The 12,102-nt window shown below is 36.1% G+C and overlaps 1 protein-coding gene across 1 annotated transcript in view; it reads left to right on the forward strand.

Moving 5' to 3' along the window:
• The window catches only part of NUBPL (NUBP iron-sulfur cluster assembly factor, mitochondrial), a 269,067-nt gene that overhangs the window by 249,653 nt on the left and 7,312 nt on the right, over positions 1-12,102 (forward strand). Inside the window, exon 11 of the mRNA XM_045841286.1 lies at positions 6,074-6,143. Coding sequence (XP_045697242.1) covers positions 6,074-6,100 — 27 coding nt within the window. The 3' untranslated portion in view covers positions 6,101-6,143. The remainder of the gene's footprint in view (positions 1-6,073; positions 6,144-12,102) is intronic.

Here is a 12,102-nt window from a genome sequence, read left to right on the forward strand (position 1 = left end):
TCACTTAAATGTAATTAATAGTTAAGAATCAACAAAGTAAACTCTAGCCCCAGATGCCATCACTGTGAAGTCTACCAATGTTTAAGGAAAACATAATGACAGTTCTGCACAAACTTTTCCAAAAGCTAGAAGAGGGAGCAGAATTACCCTAATACCCAAATCCAACAAAGACAGTCCAGGAAGACTGCATAGCAATATTATTTATCAGCTTGATACAGATATCCTCAGCACTTATTATTGATTTGAGTTATCCTGGGAATTTGAGATTGATTCAAAATTTGAAAGTCAATGTAAACAGTGATTAAATAAGAAACAGACTGAAGAAATACAGACTAAGGAAGAAAACCATGTTTATCTTAACAGAAGTGGAAAAAGCATATGACAATTCAACATTTACGATAAAAGTCCTCAGTAAACTAAGAATAAAACACAAATTTTTCAAGCTGATAAAAGGCATCTGGAAAAAAATCTACACCAAACATCATAACTAATGGTGAAAGACTGATTACTTTTCTCCTAAGACTGGGAACAAGGCAAGGTTGTCCAAGCTCACTGCTTTTATTCAATATCATAGTGCAGGTTTTAGGGCAATTAAAAAAAATAAGAAAAGCATACAGATTGGAAAGAAAGAAAGAAAACTGTCTCCACTCACAGGCAACAGGATTGTTTATGGAGAAACCCCCCCAAAATATTTTTTAAAGTAACTAGAACTTGTAAGTGAATTTAGTAGAGTTGCGGTATGCAAATCTATTCAAAAATGAATTTCATTCCTATGTTTAATCAATGAATGATTGAAAATTGAAAATGAAAGAAAGAAAAACATACAAATGGTGAGAGATACTATGTTCATGGTTTAGAAGATACAATATTGTTCAGGTATCTGTTCTCCCCAATTGATCTATATCCAGTGTAGTCTCAGTAAAAATCCCAGGAGGTATTTTTGTTGAATTAACAACTTGATTCTAAAATTTATGTGGAAGTAAAGAGGGTTTAGAATAGCCAACACAGTTTTGAAAAAAAGATTAAAATCAAAGGACTTACACTACTTGGTTTTAAGACATTATTAAGCTACAGTAATCAAGGCAATGTGGTATTGGTGTAAAGATACACATAGAACAATAAAGACCCTTAGAACAATAGAAAGTTCAAAGATAGCCATATACAGATGTGGTAACTTGATTTTGAGCAATGGTGTCAAAGCAATTCAATGAAGAATAGATCATCTTTTCATCAATTGTGCTTGAACAATCAGATATCATTTTGCAAAGAAATGAACCTTGCCTTACACATTACACAGCTACAAAAATTATATCAAATGGATCTTACACCTAAGTGCAAAATTTAAAATTATGAAACTTCTACAAAGAAAACGAGAAAATCTTCATTATCTTCAATTAGGCAAAGATTTCCTAATAGGGCACAGAAAATCACTATAAAACAAAAAGTTGATAAATTGTACTTCATCAAAATTAAAACAACTGGTTGAAAAACACAGTCAATAAAATTAAAAGGCAACTTACAGACTGGAGAACATTAGTAAAACATCTGACAAAGAATTTGTATCTAAACTGTATCAAAAAACTCTCAGACCCCATTGATAAGAAGACCAAAACCCCTTTTAAATTTTAATATATTTTTTTGATTATGCTATTACAGTTGTTCCAGTTATTTCCCCTTTGCTCCCCTTCACCTGGTTCCCCCCATTCCCTCCAGAAAACCCTCGCCTTAGTTCATGTCCATGGGTCATGCCTGTAAGTTTTTTGACTACTCCATTTCCTGTACTGTTCTTGACATCCCCCTATTTTGTACCTACCAATTTGTAGTTCTTAATCCTGCACCTTTTCCCCCACCCTACCCTTCCCCTCCTCCTCCCAACTGATAACCCTCTAAATGATCTCCATATCTATGATTCTGTTTTTGTTCTGCTTGTCTGCTTAGTTTGTTTTTTAGATTCAATTATTGATATTTGTGACTTTATTGCCATTTTAGTGTTCATAATTTTTATCTTTTTCTTAAATAAGTCCCTTTAACATTTCATACAATAGTGGCTTGGTGATGCTCTGGCTGGTGCAGCTCAGTGGATTAAGTGCAGGCCTTCAAACCAAAGGGTCATTGGTTTGAGTCCCAGTCAGGGCACTGCCTGGGTTGTGATCCAGGTCCCCAGTAGGGGGTGCATGAGAGGCAACCACACATTGATGTTTCTCTCCTGCTCTTTCTCTTTCCCTTCCCTTCTCTCTAAAAATAAATAAAATCTTTTAAAAAAAGATAATGGCTTGGTGATGATGAACTCCTTTAGCTTTACCTTGTCTGGGAAGCACTTTGTCTGCCCTTCCATTCTAAATGATAGCTTTGTTGGATTGAGTAATCAAGGTTTTAGGTCCTTGCTTTCCATCACTTTAAATACTTCTTGCCTGTTTTCTCTAGCTTGCAAAGTTTATTTTGAGAAATCAGCTGATGGTCTTAGGGTGACTCCTTTGTAGGTAACTATCTGCTTTTCTCTTGCTGCTTTTAAGATTCTCTATCTTTAACCTCTGACATTTTAATTATCATGTGTCTTGGTGTGGTCCTTTTCAAGTCCATCTTGTTTGGGATTATCTGAGATTCCTGGACTGCATGTCTGTTTCCTTCACCAAATTAAGAAAGTTTTCTTTCATTATTTTTCAAATAAGTTTTTAATTTCTTACTCTTTATTTTCTCCTTCTGGCACCCCTATGGTTCCAATGTTGGTATATTTGAAGTTGTCCCAGAGGCTCCTTAACCTATCCTTGTTTTATTGGATTCTTTTTTTCTTCTTGCTGTTCTGATCAAATGTTTTGGGTTTGTTGTTTTTTTTTTTTTTGCTTCCTTATGTTCCAAATCATTTATTTGACTCTTGGTTTCACCCACTCTACTCTTGTTTGTCTGTAAATTGTGTGAACTTCATATCTGCCTGGGTCTTTTTTATGCCCTTGAAGTACCCAGTGAGTTCCTTGAGCATCCTGATAACCAGTTTTTTTGAACTCTGCATCTAATACATTGCTTATCTCCATTTCATTTAGTTGTTTTTCTGGAGCTTAGATCTGTTCTTTTATTTGGGTTGTATTTCTTTGTTTCCTCATTTTGACAGCTTCCCTGTGTTTCTGTTTATTAGGTAAAGCTGCTTTGACTCCCTGTCTTAGCATGACCTATTGTAGAAAAGCCCACTGGTAAGTTGGATAGGGCAGAACCTTAGGTAATCACCAGGGAGGGGCAACCCATGTTGCCACACTGTGGCTCTGTATGGAGGAGGGCTGAGAGAGAGGCCGCTACCTGGTCTCTAAAGTTTTGTTGGGAGAAAGCTGTTTTCTGGCACTTGCCCTGATTCCAGTCACTTCAATTTCTCCCTACATGTCACTGGTGCCTTTCCAGCTGTTGCCTCAGTGCAGAAGCCCAAGGGGAGTGAATCTGGGTATGTCCTAATTCCATTGTGAGCCTTTTAAGAGGAGACCCCTGAGAATCCCACAGTTGCTTCTGCCACCCCCACCCCCAATGGTTTTTATAACCAGAAGTTATGGGGACTTACCTTCCTGGCACTGGAACCCTGGGCTGTGTGGTCTGGTGTGGGGCTGGGATCCCTTTGCTCCTGAGATGCCCCTCCTGATTTTTATCCATGTTACATGTGGGTGTCAGACCACGCATTCCATGTCTCCACGCCTCTCCATGTCTCCACCCGTCCTACCTGTCTGGATGAATGTGGCCTCTTTAATTTCTTGGTTGTTGGGCTTCCATACAGCTTCATTTTCTAACAAGTCTGGGTGATATTTGTTTTGTAGTCTGGTTGTAATTTTTGCCATGGTTGTGTGAGAAGATGATATGTGTTTACCTATGCCTCCACTTTAACCAGAAGTCTCAAAAAACCCTACTTTAAAATGGGCAAAGGTTGTTACTAGAGACTTTAGCAAAGAAGAAATACAATTTAAAAGTAACACGAAAATGCTCATCTTTGGTCATTAGGGAAATTCAATAACCAAAAAAAATCAAACAAACAAACAAAAACCCCACAGTAAGATGCCACTACACAGTCACAAAAATCGCTACAATGAAAGAGACTGACCATACCAAGTGCTGGTGACAATGTGGATGCACTGGAAGTTTTGTACACTTGGTGGGAGTATAAAATAGTACATTTACATTTGCAAAACAGTTTGGCCCATTCTAAAGAAGTTAAGGATGCACTTACCATACTATCTAACTCTTCTGTCCTAGATATTTACCCAAGAGAAACAAAACATATATCCACATGGAGAGTGATACAAATATTCCTAGCAGCTTGGTTTATAAAATCTAAAAGCTAGAAACAATTCAAATATCTACCCAAAAGTGAATGCATGAGCCAAATTTACCATACTATACAATAGAATACTCCTTAGCAATAAAATTGAATGAGTTATTGATATAGTAATATGAATAAATCTTAAAATAATGATGCCAAATGAAACAAAAAAAATACCTTTATATAGTGCTACCTATGTAACTTCATATACAATTCTAGAAATGCATATTTCACTGCTTGACACCATAGATCAGCGGTTGCCTGGAGATGGGTTTGTGGAGAGAAAGGATGTGGAGAAGGGGTGGCTTTGAAAGGGAATGAAACGGGAAGTGATAGCAGGGTTCATTAACTTGGCAAACACTTCATAGGTATAAACACAGGTCAAAACTCATCAGACTGCACACTTTAAGTACGTGCAGTTTATTGAGCATCAGTTATACTTCAATAAAGTTATAAAAATAATTCATTAATGCATTGCTTTCTGATACTGAATTATATTTTTCAGAATAGTATTTTTTAAATATGATAATCCTTTTTAAATGCCTGGAATGTCCCACTTTCCATATATGACTGTTTCAAATCCCTTTTTAAAAGCTCCATTTTAAAAAAAAATTTTAAAGCTAGCTTATTGAACAACTGGATGAGCATTCTCTCTTTCTGTGCTAGTCAATTTGAATGACTACTAACATTTGGAGTTCAGGTTGAAACTTGAAGGATAATCAATTTAATTATTTGCTTTCTTTTCTTCTGCCACATCTTATTGTATGACCTGAGGCAGCAAATTGCTTTTACATTTAAACCTATGTTTAAATAATTTGGCTTAAAGTGTCCATGTAGTAACAACAGAACCTGGTTGTAGACCACTTTCGTAACCAGAAACCCTTATTTCAATAACATTTAAACCCAGCAATCAGTTGAAAGTGTATCAATGCTTTGCAAGCCTTGTTAAACTCTGTAATTGGATGACCTATATAAACATTAATCTGCCACACTTTCAACTTACTAATTGAAATGTAGCTGACTTGGTTTGTAACAACATATAACTTGGTTAAAACATAAAGGATGTTTATTTAATACAAAAGAATATCCTTTAATTTAAAAAAGACCAAAAAGTGGTTGTGTATTTGAAATTGTTTGCAAATGACTTTCCTGCTCTTTATTTTTTTTTAATCTTTTACAGATATTTCAAAGTTCTATAGTTTTTAGTTTTTGTTTTAGCTCATGTATACCCTATGTCTTTGGTAATTTTTATTTTTTATAAGTGTTTATTTATTTATTTTTTTTTGGAGAGAGAGAGGAAGAAAGAGAGAAAGAGAAGGAGAGAGAAACATTCACATGAGAGAGAAACATCGATCAGTTGCCTCCTGTACATGCTCCAAATAGTGACCAAACCCAAAACCCAGGCATATGCCCTGACCGGAATCAAACCGGTGACCCTTCGCTTTGTGGGACAAGATCCAACTGACTGAGCCACACCAGTCAGGGATGCCTTTGGTAATTTTTATACTGCAGGTTAGCTTTGGGCCTTTACCATAACCATCAGTTGTCTTTCACAAATTGAATGCATTAAGCAATAATGATTTTTACTTTTTGTTATTTTAATGGAGACAAAAGTTAGGAACAATAAATTATCTTCAAGTATATCTGTTTCAAGCATTAAAAAAACATTTTGAACAATATGGGTGTTACAGCTCTTGAGCTGTTGTTTAAACATTATCTCTCACACTGTGCCTAATAGATTTAATTATGGTTCACACAGTTGTTTCTTTATCATTTCTTCAGGTGGAGAGCTATACAGATACCTTGTAAACCACCATGATAACGTGTTATTAGGCTGTCTCTGCCGATAAAGGTATTTTCAAATTATGTTGTAACAGTCTCTTGCAAATTAATTCCATTAAGCACTGGCTTTCTTTTGTAGTTCATTAACTATAGTTCCTCACTAGATCAAGTATAAGAGAAAAACAACATATCCAAGTTAAAAGTCCTTACTATGACTGAACCCAATGGTTGGCAATAGTGATTAGTCTAAAATCCATTTAATGGATTTTATATTTCTTCAAAAATATTTCAACTCTTTCCAGCTCATAATTGCCCCTGTGGAGCTCATACTTAAATTGAGGATACCAATCATAAAGTAAATTTTGAAACTAATAAGCACCAAACTCTAACTTTTAAGTACATTAGTAGTTTTAGAGACATGTTTTGGAGACAAATCTGGAATCAAGTTTGAGGAACAGGTGGGTGAAAAGAATGAAGTGATATGAGCAAAGGAATAAGGGGGCATAAGCAGGCTGAATATGGCTTATATGGAGGTGCTATCCGAAAACTGGCCTGCTGAGAGATACAGTTTCATATTTGGAAGTAATGAATAATAGGACAATAAGATGAAAAAACCAATCAGATCACAGAGAGCCTTGATTGACATGAAATGTAATTTGACCATGATGTAACAAATAGTCACAAGTTTTTTAATTTTTTAAAAATTTGTGCTATATGCCTTTCAGACAAAATTTTAAAGGTACAAAAAGGCATTCCTTGAAAAATAATTCTTCCTTTTATTAAAGTCTAACAAACTAATTTAAAAATTTAAATGAAGAGCCCTGACCAGTGTGGCTCAGTTGGTTGGGCCTCATCCTGCGAAACAAACGTTCGCTGGTTTGACTCCTGCTCAGGGCACATGCCTGGGTTGTGGGTTCAGCCCCCATTTGGGGTGCATACAAGAGACAACCAGTTGATGTTTCTCACATCAGTATTTTTCTTCCTCTCTGTTCCTCCCTTCCCCTTTGTCTCAACAATACATTAAAATAATTTATACGAAGAGCCAAGATCCAATAATAACTGAAAAACTGAAGAAGAAATATAAGCTGGAGCAAAAGGAGGAGGAAGGCAACTTGCCCCACCAGATATCTAGACCTTCTGTAAATCACAGTAATTACGACAGTTTGGTGTTATTACAAGAATAGAAAATGGATAAAACACAGAACCTAGAAATAGCCTGCGCATATTTGAACACTTTATTTATGACAAAAATGGCCCTTGCAGACCACTGGGGAAATAGTGCAGGGAGAACTGGTTCTCTATATGGGAAAAAAGGAAACAGATCCCTACCTCATGCCATAAAAAAAATCAGTTTTAAAGGTACAGTTATAAAATCTTGAAGAAAATGTAGGACTTTTGTGACCTTAGGAGTGAAGAATATCTTAAACAAGATACAAAAGGCACTAACCACACAAGAGAGATTGATAAATCTAGCTATATTAAAAATTAAGAATGTCTCTTTAAAAGACATCATGTAGACATTGAGGAGATAAACCATAAACTAAGAGAACATATTGCAGCACCTATAACCTGAATAATTCAAGAACTCCTACAGATCAATAAGAAATAAGAAAGATAACTTCATTGGAAACTAGGCAATAGAAACAAAACAAGCATTTCATGGAAGAGGAAACATGAATGGCCAATAAACATAAGAAAAGAAGCTCAGTCCCAGGAGTAATCAGGAAAATGCAAATCAAAACCAGAGATGCCATTTACACTCATTGGATTGTAAAAATTAAATCTTACAAACCAAGTGTTGGGAGAGATGTGTTTTTGTCATTGCTGGTAAAATGTTAACTACTTTGGAGAGCACAGCCTTATAATATTGCAGTCATGTGACTTACCAGTCTGTTCTGGGTATTTCCTGGAGACGTCTTGCACATGTTCACCACAAGACACAAAAAAATGTTCATAACAGCACTGCTCAGAGTAGCAAAAACCTGCAAATAACCCCAATGCCTGGCAACAGAAGAATGGATAAAGTCGATGTAGTACAGTCATACAGAATATTATGTAGCTATCTTAAAAAAAAAATGGATGAATCAGCCCTGGCTGGTATGACTCAGTGGACTGAGTGCTGGTCTGTGAACCTAAAGGTTGCTGGTTCGATTCCCAGTCAGGGCACATGCCTGGATTGCAGGCCACATCCCCAGTAGGGGCTGTGCAAAAGGCAACCACACAATGATGTTTCTCTCCCTCTCTTTCTCTTTCCCTTCACCTCTAAAAATGAATAAAATATTTTTAAGAAATGGATGAATCTTAAAGCATAATATTTGAAAATGACAAGTTACAGAAGATTATTTTATAGGATAGAGAGTCTATTTCAGCAATGCCATTGCAAAGGCTGTTTATAGCAATGCCATTTTATAAATCTCCAAAACAAGCAAAGCCAACTAATCTATGATTTAGCCATATTAATGTGATAAAATTTCTTAGAAGCTTATGGGAATGATAAACACTAAAATCAGGTAAGAGTTATATGTAGGGTAAGAGACAAGGGTGAGGAAAGAAAGGGAGAAAAAGGTAAATACAGTATAGGTAAACTAGGTTTGTTTTTTTTTGAGTTGGGAGTGTGGGGCAGGGTCATGGCTACTGTTCAGTTTCTTAACTCACTGGTGGATATTCTTTTGTGTGTATAAGGCATAACCTTAATTACAGAAATATAACTTCATTTGAAAAAAAATGTGTTTTTTTTTTCAGTCTTCTCACTCATCTCCCCCCACATCCTCCAAACCTCCCACAGAGGTTTGTGAAATAAATTGTGAAACATCCACACAATGGAATATAACACAGCTATTAAAAGAGAATAAAGCAGCTTCATGTGTTCTGAAATGGACTGACCATGGGTTATATTGTTAAAAGAAAAAGTGTGTGTGGAATGCTGCAATTTACATGCAATCACAGGCACACACACGTGTCTGTGTGTGTATGTGTGTGTCAGCTGTCTCAGTGAGGCTATTAAGAAACTGGCTGTCATAAGTTCTTGACTCTGGAAGTGACTAATGAAAGCTGTATTTTTAAAAGATTGACCCAGCCATGTGTAGGAAATGAGGTGGTGGCAGTGTTGGGGTGGGGTGCAAGGGAGGGGGGCTCAGTAACAAAATCAGGGAACACGGAGACCAGCTGGAAACCATCACCAAGATGTGGCCATGAGGGAACCAGGCTGGAGAGGGGTGATGGAAGAACATAAGGAAGGGAAGTATCTATTTTGAAATTGAAATGATTAAACAGTTCACTCTGTACTTACTGTAGCCAATACCCAGCAGTCTTAAAAATTCATGTAAAACTACGTTTTTAATCTACTAAATGCAATTGATTTCATTAACTTATTTTATGACCTGTTAAATTCAAGGTGTGGTCATGAAATGTCACAACATAGGTGGTCTTCAGAAGGTTTTGGGGAATTTCCTCTTGCATTCAGACCACAAAGGGAGAAAAAACTTTACAAAGTCAGAAATTCTTCCAGATTTACTCTATATAAACTAATTTTTGACCTTTCACCCTGAGAAGGACTTTATTGATGTCTTTGGTGGGATTATAAAACATTATAAAATGTTTGCCTACTGGTATGTCCTATGTAACAATGCAAAAAATACCCTCCTAACTAGATATTCTAAGAAAAAGTACTTTTTAAGGCAGAAAATAAATAGTATAGGACTTATTCTCTTGACACCTACAATCAAATTTAATGAAAATGTTAAAAACTTTTCTTCTATCAATGAATTATGGTATGAATTTTTGAAGATGTATAGTATTATATCCACAGTTATGAATTGTTCATTTTCTTACATTGTTCCATCAATTATTGACATGACCATTTTTTTACTAATTTGTCATAGAATCTGCTGGCAATCTAAACTGAAATAGTTCTATCCACCTTTTCTCTCCACCTCCCCCCTCCACGCCCCGACCGGGGGCCTTCTTTCTTCTGCACTTCTTGCCATCATTACTTTCTCACCGTTGCTCCTTTTGCCCAAATGAGGCCAGGAGCTAGTTGTGTGCAGACCTGTCGATTGCAGTGATGTGTGTCCAACTCTCCACTGCCCTGTTTTCCTGAACCTGGGATGGAGTCACCATGCTCACTAGTACAAATCAATTACGTCTTGTTCAGGTCCCTGAGTCTTTGAACATCTGTTGTCCTTTACGTCATTTATGGGACTCAGAAGAGATCCACTTGATTTTTTTCATCTCATACCACAGGGATTTTCTAAAACTTGTGTTATTTCCTGTGGCCCAGAGATTGTTTCATTTTCCTGCAAGAGGAGGAAAAGAGGGATCTTAATGCTTCCTGTGGTTGCATAAAGTTTATTTTAGGAACTAAAATCTGTACTCTTTTTTTTTCCTTATTTTCCTTGCGGAAGAATTTGTAGGGTGATGTTTACTCCTTTACACCAAGGAAATGTTTCTTTTACTGATTAGAAAGTTTTAAAATAAATATTCTGTGACCCCATAGTTCACATTCTAGGCACCATGTGTTTGTGGAGAGAAAAAAACATTGCTCTAAACCTATCTCCTTCCTCTTTAATTAGTGTTCAGACTGTTGCTTAAAATAATTGGCATTAGTCAGTATCCCTCTACACTCACCTGCTTTTATGAATAGTGTACGTAAAATCATCAATGAATAAACTATCAAAACCTTTTATTAGTTTATGTCATTTCACGGTGAGGAGAGAATTTTTACTGTCTTGAATTAGCAAGTAATTTTCTGTTGAATCAGGGATTTCTTATCATTTTTAGGGAGGAATTTTCATATAAACAAGCTTTTTGTATCTAAGGCTCCAATTAATTGAATTTTACAATGAGTATCAAAAATAAACATTCATAATAACTACTTCCTATTATAAAGACTAGACCACAGGAGATATTTTGTCAACTTGCTTTTTTTTAATAAAATGAAGCATTCTAAATATAGAAAAATATGCCATCTAAGTGTTCAGGCTGACCCTATAATAATCCACTTTCATTTCTGAATGATGGCATTATTGCCAGTCTTTTTAGAATGCTTTCATGTCCTGAGTTTTAGAAACTAGTACTTATGCAGCCTGTACATTTTCTAAGAGCATACTTTCCAAATGCAGAATAGGTGCTGCTACTTCAGTTTTGGTACTTCATACCTCTGTTAATAAAAATTGTTGTTGCAAACTAGTTTTTTAACAATTCATAGCAACCCTAATGTTATTAATTTAATCAATAAATGAAGGGGTTACCAATCCCTTGTGAATAAGAACACTGGTCACCATCTCCAAAACTGGCTGGAGGGAAGGGCTGATTTTCTGGGGAGAGGAGAGACCAAACTGTGGTGATGATTTTCTTTTGTATAGTCCATTTATCTGCGCTGGAAAGTACCTTACCAGTGTGAATTTCTTTCTTTATATATTTTTGCATATTGGTAAGCCTAAGGCATGTATTTTTTCAGGTGGATGAAACAGGCTTGGAAGTTCCAATAAATTTGCCTAGCTAAGATGGTCAAAGGAAAATACAGCCATCACTGGATATCCTTGGGGGTTGGTTTTAGGATCCCTGCAGATAGCAAAGACCATGGATGCTCAAGTTCCTCGTGTAAAAGGGCACAGAACAACACAGACAGTTGGCCCTCTGCATCCATGGATTCCTGACTGAGGATCAAAAGCAATATTTTCCATAATCAGTTGATTGAATCCTCAGATGCATCGTCTGCAGCTGTGGAGGCCCAGTGGCACGCCCAAAGGAACTCAAGAATAGTGTTAAGCTTTTATCAGCTGGTGCAGTCCACAGTATTAAGTGGATATTAACTGATGATAAGATTCTATTCAGATTTCTCTACCTTATCCATCATAATTTCCTTGCTTTACTCTCTGGAGTACTATATATGAATTTGAAGGGAAATTTGAGTCAAATAACTATACCAGATAAATTAGAATAAATGTAAGTGGCATTCTTATCGAAATAAGTATTAATCAATAATATAATTTTAACTCATTTCTTTTATTCATTTACTATGACCCTTC

This window comes from Phyllostomus hastatus, unplaced genomic scaffold (genome assembly GCF_019186645.2).
Source record: "Phyllostomus hastatus isolate PE091 unplaced genomic scaffold, TTU_PhHast_1.1 phas_contig_348, whole genome shotgun sequence".
Taxonomy (NCBI): Eukaryota; Metazoa; Chordata; class Mammalia; order Chiroptera; family Phyllostomidae; genus Phyllostomus; species Phyllostomus hastatus.